At 46.5% G+C, this 25,079-nt stretch overlaps 1 protein-coding gene across 1 annotated transcript in view; it reads left to right on the top strand.

Annotated features, from left to right (window-relative positions):
• The window catches only part of LOC115096894 (ubiquitin-conjugating enzyme E2 U-like), a 205,374-nt gene that overhangs the window by 60,717 nt on the left and 119,578 nt on the right, over positions 1-25,079 (top strand). Inside the window, exon 4 of the mRNA XM_029612142.1 lies at positions 10,906-10,998. Coding sequence (XP_029468002.1) covers positions 10,906-10,998 — 93 coding nt within the window. The remainder of the gene's footprint in view (positions 1-10,905; positions 10,999-25,079) is intronic.

The raw sequence follows: 25,079 nt of genomic DNA, 5'->3' as shown, positions 1-25,079 counted from the left end.
ACAGAAAGAGAAGTGAGGGGTGAATGACAGGGAAGGAGATTGAGTAGGAGGATGAGTGACTGACTGAGAGGGAAGGGGTGAATGACTGAGGAGGTGAGTGGAGTGGGGTGAACAAGAGGGAAGAGGATGGAGGACGTGGAAAAGGGGCGTGAGAAGAGAAGGTAGAAGAGGTTTAGTGTGTGTGTGTATATGTATGTGTGTGTATATATGTATATATATATATATATATATATATATATATTTAAAATAATTATCTCTATCTCTCTCTTCAAAAGTTTGTACTCCTCCTACCTCCCCTCCACTAATCCACTACAATCTCTGTGATTGGAAATCAAAAGTTCATAGGCATGAAGAGGGGGACATTTTTATTCTTATTAGTTTTCATATTAAGGGCTTGATATACCTGCTGTTTTGAAATATTTAATGGACGTGTTTTTTAATCCTTATTCTTAATTATACTTTCTATTCATCATCTGTTTTGAAATATTTTTATTGGTATGGTTTACTTACTATCATGACTGTTTTTTATTTCTTGATTTTGTTATATGAGGAACGGTGATATTTCTGTCTTTGCATTATTGCATTGCATATGAGTTGGCTCGTAGTAGTTTCCAGTTTCGTTTTTTGTGTGTACCTTTCTATTTATACTTTATTGCCTTTTTATTCTTATTTGGTAACTGAAGTAAGGTAGCCTGCTAGCTGGGAAAATGCAGGGTTGAAAGTTTTGCTGTTTTTGATCGAGGCTGGGATCCATGATTGAAGGGAGCTCCTTCGGTGCTAAAAATGATACTGCTTAAGCTTGCTGGATGCTGAAATGCCTGCAGCAAGTGCTGGGTGTTTGTTATGGCAAGGAAGCACCAAGGGGGTCCCCCCCCTCTGGCCCTCATTGCAGTTGATAACTTGTAATATGTCCCCCAGCACAAAAAGGTTTGCCCACCCTTAATTCAGACCCATCCAAGATCTGAAATATATGAACACTTTTTTTTCTTAATATAAGAAAAATTCAGGATGATTTCTATAGGCACCATTTTCCCTCTTCTAAATGAAGGAGACTGGCCATGATTTTCTGGACATCAAGGCGACCTATTCCCGCATAGGGTTACAGCCAAGTTAAAGGAAGATCTTAAAATCAATTCCAGATCCACCTCAGGACAATCAGCACTTATCACCACCTTGTAAAAGGGAACCCGGTTTCTGTTTAGTCACTAATTAGACTTATATGGGGCTTGCTTCAACTGAAACTTTTCCTGAGGTCTCTTGCTGTGTGGACATTAGTGTGTTTCTAACCCAAATAAGGAAAGTCCCCTTGGTGTTGATTTTTTGATAGTGGTCACTTTAGCCCGCATAGTTGGTGAGCTCTAGACCTTAGTAACTTATCCACTTTAAGGTGGTGCTTCACATCTATCCCAAGTTCCTGCCCAGGGCCAGTGCAAGAATATTAAGTACCTTATGGCACCTCAGGAAAGGTTTACAAACTGGCAGCAGCTCATGCAGCCTCCTTTTGGCATAGGTTTTCTCACAGGACAAGCAGGATAGTAGTCATCACATGTGGGTGACATCACAGGATGGAGCCCAATCACGGAAAACTTCTGTCAAAGTTTCCAGAACTTTGAGTAGCCCCCAGCATGGCACTAACCCTGCAGCTAGCAGGGGTCCCCCTTCAGTCGTCTTTTTTCCACGCAGCAGTAGCCGCCTGGTAAAGGAGCTCTGAAGAGATTCCTGACAGGAATTTTCCTCACGGAATTACTAAAAGTTAAGTTGCCCCTCAGGGGTCCCTCTTCTATCTCTTATAACTCCGCGGTACTCCGGTAAGTTTTGACCCGTTTCTTGTCGATTACAGTCGTGTTTGGCCTTCGCGGCCTACTGGCTGTCAACCATCCCGCGGCTAAATATTTTGCCATGGCGTCGGGGTTTCATCGGTGCCCGGACTGTACCCACACCATGTCTATCACAGACCCCATAAAGTCTGTGTAATGTGTTTAGGACGCGAGCACGATGTCTTGACTTGCACCAAATGTGCCCTAATGACACCGAAGGGTCGCAAGGCCAGAATGGAGACGATGGAACTTCTCTTCCGTGCTCAAACCCCGACTCCATCCATCGCATGGACGTCGTCTGAACTGGCACTGTCGACTTCGCGCCAGCATCGACCACCGACCTGAGACCGACCGGCATCGACTTCTCGGCCATCGACACCCTCTACTTCCCCTCGGGATCGAAGGGAGAAACATCGGCACCGTAAGACTCTGACCATTGAGGGAGCAAAATCATCGACCTCGCCATCGTCCGAGCCGCTGTCGAAGAAGCCCCGACCAGGAAAGGCACTGACCATTTCTGCGACCGGGTCTCCGAGGCAACCTTCACCCGATCGGGGATCGGGAGCCGCGACTCCGCCTGTAACGGTGGTCCCTCTGGCTATGCCTCTGCCTCCTTCTGTTCCGGAACTGGGGCTACTTGCTCCAGGTCTCCGAGAAGAACTGGACCTAATGGTCCAGGAATGCATCAACAAGGCGATGCAACGTCTTCAGATTCCTCTGACACCGGCAAAGATTGTGGAACCGATCATTGACCCGATTCTGGCAGTGCTGGCACCGCTGCTATCCAGGATGGAAGCCCTCATGGCCGCTTTTCCATCAATGGATCCCGGGTCTCCGATGGCTTCGATGCCCTCCCCATTGACAGCATCATCGGGAGGAGAAACACCGTTCCGCATTCCTCCATCCGGAGTTATGCCTCAGCCATCGATGCCAATACGTCCATCGGCACCACTGAGCCATCCTTCGATGCCATCATCAGTGCCTCCGATAATTCCTCCGATTTCTTTGGAGCCCAGACCTGGACCTTCAGGTATCCAACCACCCTCTCCCCCTCTACTTCCAAGAGGAAAGGGTGTTGACCCTTATGATACCTGGGGTGATGATACTTCATCAGACACCGATGACTTACCTTCACCCACTGAGAGTAGAAAGTGTTCTCCTCCAGAGGACCTCTCATTTATAAGTTTTGTGAAGGAAATGGCTGAATTGGTTCCTTTTCAATTGCAGACAGAACAAGATGATAGTCACCAGATGGAGTTGCTCCAGTTCCTGGATGCCCCCAAGGTAATAACCTCTATTCCCATTCATCAGATTCGTCTTGATCTTCTCAAGAAGAACTGGGAAAATCCAGGAACAATTGCTCCAGTACACAGCAATAATCTAATGTTTATATTGCTTCAGTTATATGTTTCCAAGTTGTGTTCTAAGTTGATCTTAGTTGTTCTAAGTTGATCTTAGTTGTTTTCCCAATAGATTGTACTTTATTATATATTATCCGTTCATTATTTCGATATGTTCCATGTAAACCGCCTCCCCGGCGATAGTTATCTCTGTTAAATGTGAACCGGAGTGATATGTATTGTATACAGGAACTTCCGGTATATAAAAACCAAAAATAAATAAATAAATACACAGAAAAGCTGACACTACTTATTTAGTACAGTCAGCCCCAGGTTTTCAAAAGTCACAGCTTGATCACCACTTGGTCGTGGTAGAGTCTGCACAAAATAGGTCAAAACCTTACTCTTCTACCCCTCCTGGTAAGGAACAAAAATTCCTGGACAACATTGGACGCCGAGTATTCCAAGGAGCCATGCTCATCTCCCGAATTGCTGCCTATCAACTTTATATGACCCAATATAACAGGGCCATATTTAAGCAGATACAGGACTTCTCAGACTCCCTGCCTCAGCAATTCCAAGACCAACTACAAACCCTTGTAAGTAAAGGTTTTGAGGCAGGCAAGCATGAGATCCGAACATCTTATGACATTTTCGACACCTCTACCAGAGTGTCTGCAGCTGCTATTTCAGCGAACGATGGGCCTGGCTCAACTCTTCTGACCTTCGCCCAGAAGTGCAAGACCGGTTGTCCAATCTGCCCTGTGTAGGAGATAATCAGTTCGGCGAACAGATCCAGCGGACGGTGGCTGAACTTAAAAGACCATCATAGAAACATAGAAACATAGAAATGACGGCAGAAGAAGACCGAATGGCCCATCCAGTCTGCCCAGCAAGCCTCACACATTTTTTCTCTCATTCTTATCTGTTACTCTTAGCTCCTTGTTCTATTCCCCTTCCACCCCCACCATTAATGTAGAGAGCAGTGATGGAGCTGCATGCAAGTGAAATATCTAGCTTGATTAGTTAGGGGTAGTAGGGGCAGTAACCGCCGCGATAAGCAAGCTACACCCATGCTTATTTGTTTTACCTAGACTATGTTGTACAGCTCTTGTTGGTTTTTTTTTTTTCTTCTCCCCTGCTGTAGAAGCAGAGAGCCATGCTGGATATGCATTGAAAGTGAAGTATCAGGCACATTTGGTTGGGGTAGTAACCGCCGTAACAAGCCAGCTACTCCTCGCTTTGTGATTGCGAATCCTTTTTTTTCTTCACCCCTGTCGTTGAAGCTATGCAGGATATGCGTGAAGCATCAGGTTTTTTTTTTTTTTTTTTCCCCCTGCCCTTGAAGCAGAGAGCTATGCTGGAAATGCGTGATGTATCAGTCTTTCTCCCATGCCGATGCAGGAGAGAACCATGCTGGATATGCATGGAAAGTGAAGTATCAGGCACATTTGGTTTGGGGTAGTACCTGCCGTAACAAGCCAGCTACTCCCCGCGTTTTGAGTGCGAACCCTTTTTCTTCTCCTTTGCCGTTGTAGCAGAGAGCTCTGCTGGATGTGTGAAGTATCAGTTATTCTTCTCCCCTGTCATTGAAGCAGAGAGCTATGCTGTATATGCATTGAAAGTGAAGTATCAGGCATATTTGGTTTGGGGTAGTAACCGCCGTAACAAGCCAGCTACTCCCCTCTTTATGAGTGCAAATCCTTTTTTCCATTACCTCTTGCTGTTGAAGCTTAGAGCGATGTAGGAGTCACAGTAAGCATGTGTATGTTTATTTAGTAAGGGTATTGTGTCAATAGCCATCATTCTGGCGAGTCACCCACTCTTCATTGGCGGCCTCTTGACTTTATGGATCCGCAGTGTTTATCCCACTCCCCTTTGAAGTCTTTCACAGTTCTGGTCTTCACCACTTCCTCCGGAAGGGCATTCCAGGCATCCACCACCCTCTCCGTGAAGAAATACTTCCTGACATTGGTTCTGAATCTTCCTCCCTGGAGCCTCAAATCGTGACCCCTGGTTCTGCTGATTATTTTCCTACGGAAGAGGTTTGTCGTTGTTTTTGGATCATTAAAACCTTTCAAGTATCTGAAAGTCTGTATCATATCACCTCTGCTCCTCCTCTCCTCCAGGGTGTACATATTTAGATTCTTCAATCTCTCCTCGTACGTCATCCTATGAAGATCCTCCACCTTCCTGGTCGCCCTTCTCTGTACCGCTTCCATCTTGTCTTTGTCTTTTTGTAGATACGGTCTCATGACTGAACACAGTCATGAGACCCTAAAACAGCTCTCTTCAATGCCTTCCGACTTCTCTTCAAAGCAGCCCTTTAGAAAGGACTCCAAGAAGTCATTCTACCGTCCATGAAAGTCCTACCCACCACCAGCCAGATCCTATGCTACGAGACCTTTATCAGAAACCTCAGTCTCGGCAAACCCGAAAACAAAAACCACAAACAGCTCCCCAGCCAGGGCCTGCTTCCGGTTTTTTACTTCCACTTGGAGAGCAGCAGCCAGATTCCTCTGTTGCACATACCAGTGGGAGGTCGGCTGTGCCACTTTCACAACATGTGGCATTCAGTCACAACCGACCAATGGGTATTGGCAGTCATTGCTCAGGGTTATCATCTGAACTTTCTCGCCCTGCCACCAGACTCCCCACCTCTGCAGACGTGGAGAATGTCCAACCATTCCGTTTTTCTGGATCAAGAGGTCTCCCTCCTTCTCCAGTCAAGAGCAATAGAACCCGTTCCTTACTCTCAGCAAGGCCTAGGGTTCTATTCCCGGTACTTCCTAATCCCCAAAAAATTGGGAGACGTCCGTCCTATTCTTGATCTGTGGGCCCTCAACAAGTACCTCCAGTGAGAAAAGTTCAAGATGGTCGCCTTGGGCTCGCTTCTTCCTCTTCTACAAAGAGGAGACTGGCTCTGCTCTCTGGAACTCCAGGAAGCATAAACCCACATTGCGATAAGTCCAGCTCATCGCAAATACCTGAGATTCCTAGTAGGCCTCAAGCACTATCCATTCAGCCTAGTGTCTGCTTCACGAGTCTTTACAAAATGCCTCGTAGTCGTCGCAGCATTCCTCAGGACACAAGGTGTTCACGTCTACCCCTATCTGGACGGCTGGTTAATCAGGGCTCCCACTCAGCAAGCAGCTCTGTTGTCCCTCAATCTTACCTTACACACTCTAATTTCGTTAGGGTTTCTCGTCAATTACGACAAATTCTACTTAGTCCCATCTCAAACCTTTATTGTTCATTGGGGCAGACTTGGATACCTTACAGGCAAAGACTTTCCTGCCTCGACAACGAGCACTGGCCATCGTGTCTCTTTCTCACCAACTGCAGTCTCAGAAAGCTGCGACTGCACACCAATTTCTTGTCCTCCTGGGACATATGGTGTCCTCAGTCCATGTCACTCCAATGGCCCACTTGGCCATGAGGCTCATGCACTGGACTCTGAGGTCTCAATGGACTCAAGCTATTCAGCCTCTGTTGACCATTGTCCACATCACCGACTCACTCCGTCTGTCCCTCGCCTGGTGGAAAAATCTCCTCCAGGGATTGCCCTTCCAGGTTCCAAATCCTCAAATCATTCTCACCATCGACGCTTCCAACCTCGGGTGGGGAGCCCATGTAGCCGATCTGCAAACACAAGGCTCTTGGTCTCCAGAGGAAGCCAAACACCAGATAAATTTACTGGAACTTCAAGCAATAAGATATGCTCTCAGGACCTTTCAGGATCACCTGTCCAATCAGGTCATCCTAATTCAGACGGACAACCAGATGGCCATGTGGTACATCAACAAACAGGGAGGCACAGGCTCCTTCCTTCTGTGTCAGGAAGCTGCGCAGATTTGGGCAGAAGCCCTCTCCCATTCGATGTACCTCAGGGCCACCTACTTGCTGGGAGTGGACAATGTGCTGGCAGATCAGCTGAGTCGCATCTTTCAACCACACGAGTAGTCTCTCAACCCCTCAGTAGCGAACTTCATCTTCCAACGGTGGGGATATCCTCGGATAGACCTCTTTGCGTCCCCTCAGAACCACAAAGTGGACAATTACTGCTCCCTCATTCGCAGCAAACACGCTCAGCCCAGAGACGCATTCTCCCTCTCATGGGCAACCGGTCTGCTTTATGCATTCCCTCCACTTCCTCTTCTCTCGAAGACTCTCGTGAAATTGCGTCAGGACAAGGGAACCATGATCCTGATAGCACCTCACTGGCCATGCCAGGTGTGGTTTCCAATACTTCAGGATCTCTCCATCCGCAGGCACATTCCCTTGGGAAAGGACCCGCTCCTGATCACTCAAAACGACAGGAGCCTACTCCATCCCAATCTTTAAGCCTTTTCCCTGACGGCATGGATGTTGAAAGGTTAATACTTCAACCACTTAACCTTTCAGATCCAGTTTCCCGTGTCTTGATTGCTTCACGAAAGCCTTCCACGAGAAAATCTTACTCTTACAAATGGAAAAGATTAATGTCATGGGGCTCTTCTCAGTCCCTTGACCCCTTTTCCTGTCCAATCCCGAAGTTTCTGGACTATGTTTGGCATTTGTCAGAATCAGGTCTAAAGACCTCTTTCATCAGAATGCATGTCAGTGCAGTAGCCGCCTTCCATAAAGGTGTCGGATGTTTCTATATCAGTACAACCTCTTGTAACATGCTTTTTAAAAGGCTTGCTCCATATCAAGCCTCCACTACATCCTCCAGCCTCTTCTTGGGACCTTAATCTGGTTCTCGGTCGGCTCATGAAACCACCTTTCGAGCCTCTTCACTCTTGTGAACTCAGATATCTCACATGGAAAGTGATTTTCCTTTTGGCAGTCACTTCAGCGCGCAGAGTTAGTGAATTGCAGGCCCTAGTTACCTATCCGCCTTACACTAAACTTCTGCAGGACCGGGGCGGTACTCCACACTCACCCTAAATTCTTACCTAAGGTAGTCTTGGATTTTCATCTAAACCAATCCATCATACTACCTACCTTTTTTCCCAGGCCCCATGCCAACCCAGGAGAACAGACTTTGCATACGCTTGACTGTAAACGGGCTCTAGCTTTTTACCTAGACCGTACAGCAGCCCACAGGGAAGGCACTCAATTGTTTGTCTCTTTCCACCCTAACAAGTTGGGAAAGCCTGTGGGTAAGCAGACTCTCTCTTCTCCTGGTTAGTGGACTGCATATCCTTTTGCTATCAGCAAGCGGGCATTCCATTTCAAGACCGTGTTAAAGCACACTCTGTGAGGGCCATGGCGACTTCAGTAGCACACCTACGATCGGTGCCGCTTACTGACATTTGCAGGGTTGCAACCTGGAGTTCTCTCCGCACCTTTGCAGCCCACTATTGCTTGGACAAAGCCGGAAGACAGGATTCCATCTTCGGCCAGTCTATCCTTCGTGACCTGTTTACAACATGACGTACCAACACCCGCCTGCCTGGTGGGGTTTAGGATGCCCTCTCCCAAATTCCACCCCAGTTGTTGTGCCTGTTACAAGCCTTTGGGTACATTTGGTACAGGTTTGGACATCCTCAGCTCTGTACTCACCCATATGTGAGGACTACCATCCTGCTTGTCCTGTGAGAAAGAAAATATTGCTTACCTGTAACAGGTGTTCTCACAGGACAGCAGGATGGTAGTCCTCACGAAACCTGCCCGCCGCCCCGTGGTGTTGGGTTTGTAACATTTTATTTTTCGGCACTGCCTGTAGCTTTTAAAGAAGACTGAAGGGGGACCCCTGCTGGCTGCAGGGTTAGTGCCATGCTGGGCATGCCCAGTAGGGGCCAGTCAAAGTTCTGGAAACTTTGACAGAAGTTTTCCGTGATTGGGCTCCATCCTGTGATGTCACCCATATGTGAAGACTAACATCCTGCTGTCCTATGAGAACACCTGTTACAGGTAAGCAACATTTGCTATATTACAGCACACTCTTCTTTGGCAGCAGTGGCTCCAGCATACACAGCATCTCCCTGCCCAGGAGCATATACTCACTTTCTCTCTTCCTCCTTTCTATCTCTGTCCCCATCTTTTGACCAGCGCAATACCACTGTTGTGGACATAACTTTTCCAAGTGAGCAAGAGTACCTTTCCTTCCTATTCTTAGCCCTTGCCACCACCAGCCCTCAATTTCTCTTTCACAGCATCTGCCTTCCTGCTTCCTTCCCTTCCCTTCCCATCTGCCTCCTTCCTCAGCATTCATCTTGCTTGCCTCTTATCCCCCTCCCCATCCATCCCCCTGGGAGACACAGTACAGGCTTCTGCTGTTCTGGCCATGTCTGGTTCCTCCTAATTTGTGGGACACAGTACAGCACTTTGTCCGCCCCCCCCCCCCCACCAAATTTTGATGCTGTAGGCTGTTGCCCTGTTTTTACAATTGGGAAAACTAGGTGGTGACTGCATTTCACCTTAATCAGTTTTCTTTTCAACATTCTTTCTTAAACCACATGTCCTTAAGGGAAAGGCTGTGCTTCACAGATCAGCGTGAGAACTGTCACCTTCCATTTCAACTGGAATAATGCCATAAAAAGTCTACCCAGCATTTTGTTTCTTTTGACCCCTATCAAACCAGATCTCATAGAGATAAAGAACAGTTTTTAAATGAGTAGCAGATTGTACTGCTATGCTTTGGCAGTCTGACCTAAGAAGAAATGAACAACAATGGCAGCATTATAAATAAAAGAATACAAATTGAATTTGTTTTCACAAAAAATACTTTCTTATCCTTTGGCAGCTGTTGTGTTGTCTTTCTCTTTCTATTTGAAGACAGCCTTTAGGACTTTCTAGCTATCTGAGTGGCTATGTTGATAACAGTTTGCCAACTGTGAAAAAAAAATTGCTTACCTGTAATGGGAGATCTCTGATCTCAGCAGAACAATGAGTTGTGCAATTCACCCTCCTCTCCACTGAGTTATTCTGTTTCCCTTTTTGCTTTAAAGCTTAACTAAATGTTGAACTGTTATTTACACCTTCAAAAAATAATTCTAAAAGTTTGGTAAAACAAGACTTCCCTTTGCTAAACTCCTTTTATATCTGCTAATGCTTTGCTTAAGATTTTTATTTTTCAACTTAAAGACAAAAACACTGTAATATGTCTTAAGTACTTTCCCATTGCACATACAAAAATTAAAATAAAAAAACTATTATGCAGAATTTACTTTCATTGTAAAATATTCTGAACATTTTTCCTGCTACTTGGGTAGCTCCCCATAATGCCAGTTGATTAATGATATTTGACATGAGTGCTTGCAGTGAAATGTAGCAACTACAAGGATCAATATTTCAAGAAAGGTTAACAATATAAAAATCTTTTTATTTATCTTTAATATTTCTGTTCTATATAGGAACTTTTCAGATTTTACCCTATGTATTGAGTTTGGCAACCTTGTTTAAAGTATCTGCCCTCACGAAACAGGTTTTGGAAATTTTAATGTAATCAAACTGTAATCAAATTCTATTAGATAGGAATGAAGTTATCAGTACACTAAATGTATGCATCAACTTTGTACATGAGAGCCTTTTGTAAGAGTTCCAAGCACAAGTTGCCTATGTCATGTTTGAACTTGGAAAAAAAAATGTAGACATCTTTGCTCAGCGTTATACTAATAATGAACTGCTAAACCATCTTGATAGATACAAGGAATTATTTCTGAGTGCCTTTTGTGATTTCAGAACTATTCATTTTTGCAGCTCTCACATCAGAGCTTTATCAGCACTTTGGTTAAAACGCAATCTTTGTTTTTATATAACAGGAGCAATTTTTCAGCTTTTCCTAAAGTATACAGATAAGTACAACAGTGTTCCTCCAAGTGTTATATTCAACACCATTCCATTTCATCCAAATGGTAAGCACTGTGTCAAATGCTGCTTAATCTCCCAAGAGTTTTATAGCACATTTTATTTTACTGCATTGACTTAGAAACTATGTATAATACAGTCTGTATATATTATAAATGTTACTTCAGGTTGGCTAATATAGGTCCAGTAGAATAAGCCAAACATGTTTTTACTTCTCTTTTGTTTCTCTTTTATTTAACAATTGGATGACTACAAAAATACATAGCTCATAATACCAAGCATAAAACAGGTCCTTTATTATTTCCAAAACAGTTACAGGAACCACTTCTCAATACATATACAATATTTATGCCGATATTCCTAAAACTTTCCCAGAGATTTGATATATTTATCTGACTTTTCTCAAAGTGAATAAGTAATCTTTTCTATAATCGCTATTTCAGTAAGTTGTGCATACCACTGGGAAATACTTGGGGCACTCTTCCGCAACAATGTGATTGTATGCCTAGCCGTATGAATGCATTGATTTATTAGAGCTTTCTCTAGCTTTCTCTGAAGCTGAAATTGTTATCATGGTATCTTTCCAATATCCTAAAAGTGTTAGACATGGTATAAAAGAGAAGGTATTTTGACAAATCAACCAAATTTCCTTCTCTATCTTCTCCAAAGGAGGCTATTAATGGGCACGACAACCAAACAGGCAGGTACGTACCACTGAGCCCACAGACACGCCAGCACAGAGGGGAAAGCAGCTCACGAAAAGGCGGTGAAAAAGATGGGATCTCTATACACGCGATGTAGTAATTTAATTACATCAGTTCTTTTAGCGCATATAGATATTGAATGAGATGCACGCCAAATCTCATCCCAATCTGTATCGTCCAATGTAAGATGCAAATCATCATTTCACTGCTGTATCAAGAAAGTGATTTGTTCCAGAATACTATCCATATCAGTTTTACAATTGTGGATTCGAGAAATAAACTTCCTCTCTACAGAGGGATTAATCAAACATATATCCAAAGAACTCTGCAACTGGGGTGTCCACTCTGTTCCTTCTATCCGCTCACTCTCCAACTGATACCAACTACTTGCTGCCATTTTCACAGACGCACCAAGCGGGCAGTCCAGTAATAACATTGGAGATCCGGTAACCCCATACCCTCCCTCCCACTTGGGCCTGTACAACATTGCCAAGTAAATGTGCGCCACTTTATTCTGCCAAATGAAACTGCCCAATTGCCCATTAACATACACAAAAGTGAAATGGGGAGATACTGAAATAAATATAGTAATTTAGATAAAATACACATTTTGATCATATTTATCCACCCTGGCTATGAAATGTTCAAGTCCACCCATTCCTTTAAATCCTTTTTAAGGGTTGCCAATAGTGGAACATAATTCAACTTAAATAAATCCTTAAAGGTGTTGGTAACCCTAATCCCCAAATATGTGAACCCCATAAGATCTAAATGGAACTGCCGCAAGCGACGGGATACATAGGTTCTCCCGTCAATAAGCAAGAGCTCGGATTTGTAGAAATATGCACAGCTGTGAGTCCAAAGAATGACTAGTCTTTGCTTGGCAGGGCCTGGCCAGCTGTGTTTCACTGTACAGAAGGACATTGATGGACAGAAAATACAGCTATATATAAAAAAATTAATAGCAACATATGGGACACTGAGTAAGTCTGTAGGACATGTGTTTTGCGTTAATAGCCAGAGTGTTCAGTATCCACTGTGTGGGGCAGGATTTGAATTCTGTGCCCATAGGAATGGGGGATATATAAATATAAACAGGTTTTTTTTTTTCCAGATAACCATGGAACTAAAGATCAAAGGGAAGGATGAGCTCAGCAATAAAACTGAATTGCGGGGGATGGAACAGAGGCAGTGAGAAGTATACCAGTTAGCTAGTCACGTGCACAGATGGTATATAGGATGGGAGGATTCATACAGAAACTTGTAGAACTGGTTCCAGGCACCAAGTGCTTTGTGCAGAGCTGGACAATCTCTACTCAGGCAGTAAGGGACAGCTTTGCTTTCTACTCTCTTTGCTTGAGATTTAACAATTTATTTCTAATTCTTTGTGCTTGCTGTCTGCTAAATACATTTAATTCCATTTGTAAACATTTAAAATGTTGCACCTATATGGGTTATTTCTTCCTGTTATCAAGATTCAGGTAAGTAAACAAACGAAAATAAATTTAGACAAACCGGGGACAAATTCCCTGAAGGTTTAGCCCTGATACATATAACAAGTTGTGAGTAGACAGGAGGGGCTAAACAGATTTTACAAAGTTTATCTGATAACCAGATATTTCCCCATATTTCCTTAATAGCTGCATTAAAGCAGAGACAGAGTTGTCTAACTGGGATAAATATACCAACACAGCATCAGCATATAGAGCAGGGGTCGGGAACCCATGGCTCGCGAGCCAGATATGGCTCTTGAGGGCTGCATCTGGCTCGCAGACAAGTGTCGCCACACTTTCCAGTCCCCCGCTGACCCAGCTGCTCCCCGGTCCTCCTCCGCCCGGGCTTAAAATGCTGTCAGCCCAGGCGGAACGCAGCAGAATAGCTGGAGTCGGCGGCACCGGCATGGTCTCTTCTTCCCGCCCCCACCCCCCGGCCCGGAAGAGGAAGTGGTGAGCATCGGGTGCGTGCGCGGGAAGAAGAGACCACGCTAGTGTGGTCAGCGTCGGTCTGACGAAAAGAAGACTGCGGCTCGGAGGAAAATGAAGAGCTTCAACCGCGGCCGATGGGACTCCTCCTCTGCGAGGGCTGAAAATGAAGGAGGTTAGCGTTGGGGGAAGGCGGCTGCTGCCGAGAGTTCCCGGGGTGGGGGAGAAAGAGAGTTAATGAGCGAGCAAGCATGTGTGTTTGAGATCCTGTGTGTGTGTGAGTGAGAGATTGCATGTATGTGAATGATTGAGAGCCTGTATATGTGAAAGAGAGTATGTCTGTGATTGAGAGCCTGCCTGTGAGAGCATGAATGTAAGTTTACGATTGGGAACCTGTATGTGTAAGTTTGTGATTGAAAACCTGTTTGTGTGAGAGAGTATGTGTGTATGATTGAGATCTTTTGTGTGTGAGAGAAATCATGTGTATGTATGATTAAGAGCCTGTGTGTATAAGTAAGGGAGAGAGCATGTGTGTCTGTGTGTGATTGAAAGCTGGTTTAGGGGAGGGAGCATGTTGAGTATGTGATTGAGAGCCTGTGTGTAAATGAGAGAAAGAGAGAACATGTTTATAAGCATGTGAATGAGAGTCTGTGTGTGAGAGAAAAAGACAGCATGTATTTATGTGATTGAAAGCATGTGTGTGTGTGTAAGCGTGAAAAGATAGACAGCATGTGTGTAAATGTGTAATTAAGAGCCTATATAAGTGAAAGAGAAAAAGCATGTGTATATGTGAGTGACTGAGAGCATGTGTGTATAGGTGTGTCATTGAGAGCCAGTGTGAGTGAGAGCACTGGTATGTGACTGAGAGAGGAGAAAGTTCCAAGCAAACCACCCCGCCTCCTGCTAATTCAGAACAATCTCAGGACACCTGGATATCAAACGTTTCCAGGTATGCAGAGCAAAAAATTTTTTGTATCCTTATTATTTTTCATTACTGGGTTTTTGTGTCTGCTATTTTGAAATATTTTGTTGGTATCTGGAAATGTTTTATGAGTTTTTAATTATTGGATATTCCACTCATCAGCTGTTTCGAAATATGTTCTTTTCCTAGCGTGTAGCAGATGGACTCAAAACAAATGGGTATTGTGTGCTCGTGCTAGCAGTTGGAGACGGATCTGACATCAGCACGGGTACATATACCCCCACAGGAAGTGTAGCTGTTCAGTAATTTCCGTCTCCAAAGAAGTTTGGAGCTACCCCACGCTCGCTCAGCGTGTTTCCAAATTCTAACGACTAAATTCATAGAAGAAAACTACTGAAGACGAGCCCCGCACTCCTGTGGTGATTCCAGGCGGTCACTCACCCAGTTGAGTTTCCCGAGCTGACTTCCGTGGTCCCTCGGAGGTGAGAGCCTCAGTCCGGTGGCCGGTTCGCGGCAGGGACCCGGCCCCCGAGCGAGACTAGTTCGGGCACGGCCTAGAGGCAGCGGGTGCACTTCCTTAAAGCGCGGCGGTGAAGGTACTCACCCTCTCCCCCCGCAGCCGGAGACCGCCCGGGTCGCAGCCGGGAAGCGCCGAAGACAAGGTAAGGCGTACATCTTTACTTGGTCTCCGAGGAAGTGTGGACTAACCGGGCCTGCCTACGAGGCCGCCCGCCTGGGAGGTCGCCATTTTGCCTGCCTACTCATCCTTTCCAAATTGGGCGCACCTTGCATGTTGTTAGCGCTCGCGATAGGTGCACGTTGTTAGCGCACGTTGTTAGCGCACGCGATAGGCGCACGTTGTTTAAGACGCCCATTTATAGTAGGCGCACGTTGATAAGACGCCCGTTCTAGGCACAGGTTGTTAAGCCCACATCGTTGGGTGACGCCGCATTTCAGGCAAATGGAACATAAGAACGCCCATGCGTCCGCAGAGCCGGCACCTCCAGAATCAGGTATGAACGCTCTAAGCCTCTGCTCAGCATGCAACCTCAGAGCCACACAGAACGAGGAAGCAGACTCACTATGTGCCCAATGTGAGGAAGCCATGGGAGCTCCTGGACAAGACCGGCCCCAGCCCAGCGGTTCCTCGGGAGCCACACCGGACTTTGCAGGCCGCAGTGAGCAGCCAGGGAACCCGAGAGACCTGGTACCCCTGCGGCCAGATCCGGCTTCGCTTTCCTGGGTGGAATTATTTTAGGGGATTCACGCCTTTGTCCAGATGCAGTCTGCTCCTCGAATGGGTCCTCCCATTCCGGCTGATCCGGTCCCTGGACCCTCGAGACCTAGGCGCAGCCACCCGACAGCCCTGCTTATGGGGATTCGGATTATTCCCAGGTAACTGAGGAACCCCCCGAGGAGGGTGCACTTCCCTCGGAGATAGAACCATATCGGACCATGAGACGCTTCTTTCGGAAAGAAGATCTGCCAGGTCTGGTCTCACAATGCTTATCGGAGCTGGCCATTCCGGGCCAGGACCCCCCAGGGGACCCTGTACAGAATCCTCTGATAGAGGGCCTGCGCCAAACGGCTCACCATTTCCCCCTACTACTAGCAGCACAGCAGCTAATCGAGCTGGAATGGAAGGCACTGGAGGCCTCATTCAAAGGGGGTCGGGCCTTGTCGGGCATGTACCCTCTGGATCCCAGCGTCCAAGGATCTGCTGGCGTGCCCCAGGGTAGACGCCATAGTTAGCGCAATTGTGAAGCGCACCACCATTCCGGTGGAGGGGGGAGCGGCCCTCAAGGATACACATGACCGACGCATGGACACCATTCTGAAACAAGCTTTTGAGGTAGCAGCTCTGTCCCTTCGAATAGCGACTTGCTGCACCGTGGTGACGCGCTCCTGTTTATTACAGGCAAGAAACAACACCCCGGGAGAAGACATGGAATCAGCTCTCGCATTTCTCACTGACGCAGCCTCCGACCTCGTCTGTACGGCAGCCAAGGGAGTGTCCTGCTCAGTGGCAGCCAGGAGACAGCTTTGGCTACGCAATTGGGCGGCTGACGCGTCCTCCAAGACACGACTCACAAGAATGCCCTTTTAAGGGTTCCCTACTGTTCGGCAGCGACCTCGAGAACTGGGCTACTAAATGGGGTGCCTCTCCATTGCCCCGTCTACCAGAAGACAGGTCGAGGAGGAGCCAGCGTTCTGTTTCCAGACCAGCCAGAGGTAGAACCTTGCAGCGCTTCAACCCTTACAGGTCTCGCTATCAAGCACCTCGTTCTCAGGCCAGAATCAGCCCTTTCGGGCTAAGCACACCAAGAAGAGAACCGGCCCGGGTTCTGGCCCCGGCCGTAACCCACAATGACAATCAACCGACCCATCCGAAGGTAGCAGCCATAGGGGGCAGGCTAACCCTCTTCTACCACAGGTGGGTCGAGATCACTTCGGACCACTGGGTCCTCGCCATCATCCGGGAAGGATATTACCTGGATTTCTTTTGGCTTCCGCCGAACAAGTTTGTGGAATCTCCTTGTTCGCCACTCAAGACAGTGGCACTAGAAGTGACCTTACAGAGGCTCCTGGCCCTAAAAGCCATAATCCCAGTACCTGCGGAAGAGGTAACTTCTGGGCATTATTCCATTTATTTCATAGTACCCAAGAAGGAGGGCATCTTCAGGCCCGTCCTGGACCTCAAGCCAGTCAATCGACACCTACGGGTCCCCAGCTTTCGCATGGAAACTCTACGGTCTGTCAAGAATTCAGTACAGCCAGGGGAGTTTCTCACCTCCCTAGATCTGTCTGAAGCCTACCTGCATATCCCAATCCATCGGGATCACCAGCGCTATTTACGCTTCAAAGTCCTGAATCAGCACTTCCAATTCCGGGCTTTACCCTTTGGGTTGGCCACCGCGCCGCGGTTCTTTACCAAGGTAATCGTAGTAGTGGCGGCGGCACTCAGGAAGGAAGGAATCCTCGTCCATCCCTACCTGGACGATTGGCTGATCAGGGCAAAGTCATCGGAGGAGAGTCACCGGGCAACCAACAGTTATAGCTCTTCTGGAGAGCCTAGGTTGGGTAGTCAACATAAAGAAGAGTTCCCTACAGCCATCCCAGTTGCTGGAATACCTAGGGGTCCAATTCGACACCCAAGACGACAAGGTCAGTCTGACCTCCAAGAGACAGTCCAAACTCCGGAATCATCTGCAGGTCCTGCTGAGCGCCAGCCGGCCCACAGCTCGGGATTACCTACAAGTCCTCTGCCTCATGGCATCCACTCTGGAGGTGATACCATGGGCGTGGGCTCATGAGACCATTACAACGCGCCCTCCTATCTTGGTGGAGCCCACGATCACGGGACTATGCCATACGCCTACCTCTGCCGGCCAGAGTGCGGACCCAGCTACGGTGGTGGTTACAGCCCGGCCACATAAGCCGGGGGTCGAGAATGTCCTCCCCAACCTGGATTTTGCTTACCACAGATGCCAGCCTGAACGGTGGGGAGCACACTGCGAGGAACTCACCGCCCAAGGGCAGTGGACCAGAGAAGAGTCAAGGTGGAACATCAACAGACTAGAGGCACGGGCAGTCAGGCTTGCGTGCCTACGATTCGCATACAGACTTCACGACAGAGCGGTCAGAGTGATGTCAGACAACGCCACCACAGTGGCATACATCAATCGACAGGGCGGAACCAGAAGCCAACAAGTGTCCCTAGAAATAACTCCCCTGATGATTTGGGCGGAAGCAAATCTTCAGGATATCTCCGCCGTCCACATTGCCGGGAAGGACAACACGACGGCAGACTTCCTCAGCAGAGAAAGCCTAAACCTGGGGGAGTGGCAACTGTCGCCCACAGTTTTTCAGATAATTGTGGATCGATGGGAGACTCCAGCCATGGACCTACTAGCGGACAGGTCCAACGCTCAAGTTCCCAGATATTTCAGCCGCAGGCGAGATCCTCTGGCTCAGGGGATCGATGCCCTAGTACAACCATGGCCTCAGGGGATCCTGCTATATGCCTTTCCTCCATGGCCCCTGCTGGGCGCCATTGTTCACAGGATTCAGAGACACAGAGGCCTAGTTCTTCTAGTGGCCCCAGACTGGCCAAGAAGACCCTGGTACACAGATATGAGAAGACTACTGGCAGGGAACCCTTTACCCCTGCTTCCACTCCGGGACCTGCTGCGGCAAGGTCCCATCCTCCACGAGGATCCAGCTCAATTCTCTTACGGTCTGGCCATTGAGAGGCTAGACTGAAGAAAAGAGGATACTCGGGGCCAGTAATAGATACACTCCTCCGAGCACGCAAGTTCTCCACATCACTAACTAACATAAGGATCTGGAGAGTATTTGAAGCCTGGTGCGAAACTCACAGCACCAATCCACATGCCGCTAAGATCCCTATCATTTTGGATTTCCTGCAAGATGGACTTCAGAAGGGTCTGTCCCTCAATTCCATCAAGGTTCAAGTGGCAGCGCTATCCTGCTACGGTCCAAGGAGTGACGGCAACAGCATCACCACACACCCAGACATTTCACGTTTCCTGAAAGGAGTCAAACACATTCGCCCGCCACTGAAGTGGCCAGTACCCCTGTGGAACCTCAACCTAGTTTTGGAATTTCTAGCGGGACACGCCTTCAGACCCCTTCGAGGCCTGTCCCTCCGTTTGTTAACCTTGAAGATGGTGTTCCTGCTGGCCGTATGCTCAGCACGCCGCATCTCAGAGCTACAAGCGCTGTCCTGCCGTGATCCGTTTTCAGAATCACTCCAGAGGCTATCCATCTTCGCACGGTTCCTTCCTTCTTACCCAAAGTAGTCTCACACTTTCACCTCAACCAAACCATATCCTTGCCTACCACGGAAGGTTTGAAGAAGTCGGATGAAGGTCTAATACTACGCCATTTCGACATCAGCAGGCTGCTGTCCAGATACCTGGAAACGTCAGAAGCAGTACGAAAAGAAGCAAGGGGAAGCGGCCTCACGGGCAACCATCGCTCGCTGGATCAAAGAAGTTATCAAGGCGGCCTACGTAGAAGTGGGAAAACCACCACCTCTACGGGTCAAGGCTCACTTTACCAGAGCACAGGCGGCCTCTTGGGCAGAAACTAGGATGCTGTCGCCTGCAGAGATATGTAAAGCGGCGATGTGGTCCTCCCTCCATACCTTCTCCAGATTCTACTGTCTGGACGTCCAGGCCAGGGAGGACACAGCATTTGCGAGGGCAATCCTGAACGGACCTCGGGCAGCCTCCCGCCCAGTCTGGGAGTAGTTTTTGTACATCCCACTTGTTTTGAGTCCATCTACTACACGCTAGGAAATGTAGAGATTACTTACCTGATAATCTCGTTTTCCTTAGTGTATGCAGATGGACTCAGCATCCCGCCTGGCTGCCGGCATACATGGGGATTCACCGACTCATGGTAAGCCATGTTTTTCTTATAATAGGGCATCCACCCTGCCGGGTGTCGACGCATTCCGGTTGAGAACACTGGCGGTATCCAGCTACTATCAATCGGTCAGGGTAATCCTGTTCATTTAATCGATCGGTCAGTTACACATATATCCATAAAGCTTTTGCAAGGAAGATTACTGAATTGCTACACTTCCTGTGGGGGTATATGAACCCGTGCGGACGTCAGATCCGTCTCCAACTGCTAGCACGAGCACACTATACCCACTTGTTTTGAGTCCATCTGCATACACTAAGGAAAACGAGATTATCAGGTAAGTAATCTCTACATTTGTCACTGGTGCTTCGGTTTCTTGGGGATCTTTCAGGAGACTTGCTAGCCATTATGATCTCTGGGAGTTCGAGTACATGGTTCCTGCTGTATTTGGGTAGTGCTTCACCTTACTGATTTTAGTGATCATCTCCTTCTCCTTCTGCTTCTATTCCTATATTTAAAATCTTACCATGGGAGAAATTCCCTCTCTTGAAATTTTTTCCTTCCCTTCTTCTGTTTCATTTTTTTCCTTCACTATTTATAGGCACATTACTGTCCTGCAGTTATAGTTGGTAAATTATTGTGTCAATATTTGTTTTCATCTACTTTGTTAAAACAAACTGGAGATAAAAATGTCACTGAGGCATAGTAACACTTTTATTCACTTCTCTATCAGATAAGTATTTGCCTGGGGCTGCTTGTTTGCTTTAGCACGAGTAGGGCTTGGTTATACTATAAAGGATAATAAAAGCAGGCAGCTTTTCGTTGATTAATAGGCTGTCCTTCAGCTTGATTTCACTCCTTGCTGTGCATGCAAGACCTTGCCATCTGGTAGTTCGGCTATGCCAGACCATGGCTTATCTTACAGAGCCTCTCCTGTAATTCACCTTTAGGATCCCGGGAGGAGAGGGGTATTCTAAAGTACCACTTGCCACTGCTTGACTTCAAAGTTGTCCTGATTCCTCCTTTGCAGGTCCCCAGTTGCAGATTCTTCATACCGGCTCATACGCACACTGCCCTCTATTTGTGACAGCCAAACTGAATTGTCATTATGGGAGCTATGTTTCTTTCATAACTTAGATGCTTAAATGACCCTATTTCACTAAATTATTTATAGGGAAGGAGGAACAAAAGAGCTAAGCTGCCATCTTGTTCTGTTCAATGTATATTTAACTATAGGGGATCAATGCCACTTGAGTGAGTGCATGACAGAAAAGGAATAATGAAGGTAATGTATATTGCAATGAGGATGATAATGTATTCCATGCTATTATCACTCAATTTGAGGTATTTTCAACTGCTTGCACAGTATCTGCTCAAGTTAGGACTAGTGGAGATGGGAGTTATTCACCAGTCTTCTCAAATATGTATTTGCCATGGCCTGCTTTCTGGCCTCAAATGAGGTGAATCAACCCCAACATTTTCACAGAATGCAATAGTAATTGCATTGTTTTATAAATTGGCACATAGCTGGAAAGCTATGAGCACAAATGCTCGTAATTTGGGCAATAAAATCCCAGACCTGCAAGCCCTAATGGTGGAGGCGGACTTGGACATTGTTGCTGTCACGGAGACGTGATTCACAGATTCACATGATTGGGATACTACCATACCAGGATATAACTTATTAAGGAAGGACAGAAAAGGGGGAGGAGTGGCTCTTTATCAAAAACAATATCCAAGCATCCGAACTGCAAGGAAGATGGGGCAAAGAAGAAGCTTTATGGGCCATCCTAAAAAAAAAAAAGATGATGGGGCATCCATTTTTATTGGCATGGTTTACAGGCCTCCAAATCAAATGGGAGTATTAGACAGAGATCTGATTAGACATCCAAAAAATGAGTAAGAAGGGAGAAGTGGTGATTGTTGGAGATTTTAATCTACCGGATGTAAACTGGAGAATCCCTTCTGCGGAATCTAACAGTAGTAGAGAGATAGTGGAGGCCGTGCAAAGGGCTCTGTTGAAATAAATGGTAATGGAGCCTACAAGGGAGAGAGCTGTACTCTAGTGCTCACTAATGGAGATAATGTCTCTAATGTCCGGGTGGGAGCCCTCCTCAGCACCAGTGATCATCAAACAGTATGGTATCATATCACTAATACGATAGGCAGAAGTCACACATAGACCAGGGTTTTGTGTGTCAAAAACACAGACTTTGCTGAAATGGGGAAGTACCTGGAGGAAGAACTAAAAGGCTGGGAGAAAACAACAGATGTGGAACAACTTAAGTAGGTAGTGTGTTAAAAAAAAAAATTATTCTATGCTGCAGGATACATCAGGACTGGAAAAGTCCTGGTTGCTTACAGTTCATGGCTTGGTATCCAGTGTAAGATACCAGCAGGACCTGGGAAATGGCATAGACCAGAAAGGGTCCTAATCCTGCATTGAGGGGATAAAATAAGAGCCAAAAGTACTCTGAGGTGGCAGTAGAGTAGAAACTTGAGAGGAGGGGAAGAGCTAAGCAGAGCGCAAACCCCCCCCCAAAACCTAAAGTAAAGATGTGGTTGATGCAGTTAGTGTAGCTGGGTTCAAAAAAGGTTTGGATAAGTTCCTGGAGGAGAAGTTCATTAACGGCTATTAATCAAGTTTACTTAGAGAATAGCCACTGCTATTAATTGCATCAGTAGCATGGGATCTTCTTAGTGTTTGGGTAATTGCCAGGTTATTGTGGTCTGGTTTGGCCTCTGTTGGAAACAGGATGCTGGGCTTGATGGACCCTTGGTCTGACCCAGCATGGCAATTTCTTATGTTCGTAACAGTGGGCCAAACTAAAAGGAGCAATTACTGAAGCGACTAATATATATGTTAGGTTTCTTTCTTTTCTTTACTATCTGGTTCACAAAGGAGGTGGCTGATGAAATAAGATAAAACAGCATTTAAGAAATATAAAAGATCCCAAAGGGAGGATCAGAAGGAAGAATTTCTGGTAAAACTGAGGGAGATGAAGAATGTAATCAAGAAAGTGAAAAGTCAAGCGGAAGAAAGTATTGCCAAAGAGGTAAAGCGAGGAGACAAAACATTTTTCAGATACATCAGTGAAAGGAGAAAAGTTCAAAGTGGTATAGTGAAATTGAAAGGTGAAAAGGATCAATGGGTGGAGACAGATGAAGAAATGTCAGAAATATTAAATGAATACTTCAGTTCGGTGTTCACTAAAGAAGACCCCGGAGAAGGACGTCGCTAGTTAACAAGAAACTGGAGGGGAATGGAATGGATGAAATTCTGTTTATGGAAGAGAACATATGGGAAGAGCTAGGAAAACTGAAAGTGGACAAAGCTGTGGGGCCTGATGAGGTTCATCCCAGGATACTGAGGGAGCTCAGAGATGTGCTGGCGGCTCCGCTGCGTGACCTGTTCAATATATCCCTGGAAATGGGAGTGGTGCCAAGTGATTGGAGAAGAGCGGCGGGTGGTCCCTCTTCACAAGAGTGGGAGTAGAGAGGAGTCTGGAAACTACAGGCCGGTTAGCCTCACCTTGGTGGTGGGAAACGTATTTGAGTCGCTGCTGAAGGAAAGAAGTGAACTATCTACAAGCAGTAGAATTGCTGGACCAGAGGCAGCATGGTTTCACCAAGGGAAGGGTCCTGTCAGACGAATCTGATAGACTTTTTTGATTGGGTGACTAAAGAATTGGATCAAGGAAGAGCGCTCGATGTCATCTACTTGGATTTTAGCAAAGCTTTTGATACGGTCCCGCACAGGAGGCTTGTGAATAAAATGAGAAATTTGGGAGTGAGTGCCAAGGTGGTGGCCTGGATAGCAAACTGGTTGAAGGACAGAAGACAATGTGTGATGGTAAATGGAACTTACTCGGAAGAGAGAACGGTGATGAGCGGAGTGCCGCAAGGGTCAGTGTTGGGACCTGTCCTGCTCAATATTTTTGTGAGCGACATCGCAGACAGGATAGAAGGTAAGGTTTGTCTATTTGTGGATGATACTAAGATCTGCAACAGAGTGGACACGCTGGAAGGAGTGGAGAGAATGAGATGGGATTTAAGGAAGGCTGGTCAAAGATATGGCAGCTGAGATTCAAGGCCAAGAAGTGCAGAGTCATGCATATGGGGTGTGGAAATCTGAAAGAAATGTATTCGATGGGGGGTGAAGGGCTGATGTGCATAGAGCAGGAGAGAGACCTTGGGGTGATAGTGTCTAACGATCTGAAGACTGCTAAACAATGTGACAAGGTGATAGCTAAAGCCAGAAGAATGCTGGGCTGCATAGAGAGAGCAATATCAAGTAAGAAAAGGGAAGTGATTATCCCCTTGTACAGGTCCTTGGTGAGGCCTCACCTGGAGTACTGTGCTCAGTTCTGGAGACCGTATCTCCGAAGGGACAGAGACAGGATGGAGGCGGTCCAGAGAAGGGCAACCAAAAAGGTGGATGGTCTTCATCGAATGACTTATGAGGAGAGATTGAAGAATCTAAATATGTATACCCTGGAGGAAGGGAGGAGCAGGGGTGATATGATACAGACTTTCAGATACTTGAAAGGTTTTAAATGATCCAAAGTCAACGACAAACCTTTTCCATTGGAAAAAAATCAGCAGAACCAGGGGTCACGATTTAAAACTACAGGGAGGAAGACTCCGAACCAATGTCAGGAAGCATTTCTTTACTGAAAGAGTGGTGGATGCCTGGAACGCCCTTCTGGAGGAAGTGGCGAAGACCAAAACTGTGAAGGATTTCAAAGGGGCGTGGGATAAACACTGTGGATCCATAAAGTCTAGAGGATGTGAATGAGGAGAAGAGGCATGGGGGTGGCTTGCGGGAATGACGGCTACTACCTGGTGATTATTACCCTTATTCAATAAACATACACACGGTTAATGCGACTCCACCATAGCTCTATGCTTCACAGCAAGAGGAAATGTGGGAAAAAGGATTTGCATTCACAAATAAGCGTGAGAATAGCTTGCTTGTTGCGACTGTTACTACCCCATACCAAATAAGCCTGATACTTCACTTTGAATACATATACAGCATAGCTCACTGCTTCAACGGCAGGGGGGAATGAAGAAAAGATGATTTATATTCAGACAACAACCAACAAGGACTAAATTGCACAGGCTGGGTAAACAAATAAGTGTGGGAGTAGCTTGCTTATGGCAGCGATTACTACCCCTAACCA

This window comes from Rhinatrema bivittatum, chromosome 1, assembly GCF_901001135.1.
Source record: "Rhinatrema bivittatum chromosome 1, aRhiBiv1.1, whole genome shotgun sequence".
NCBI lineage: Eukaryota > Metazoa > Chordata > Amphibia > Gymnophiona > Rhinatrematidae > Rhinatrema > Rhinatrema bivittatum.
This window is presented reverse-complemented; position numbering and strand designations above follow the sequence as displayed.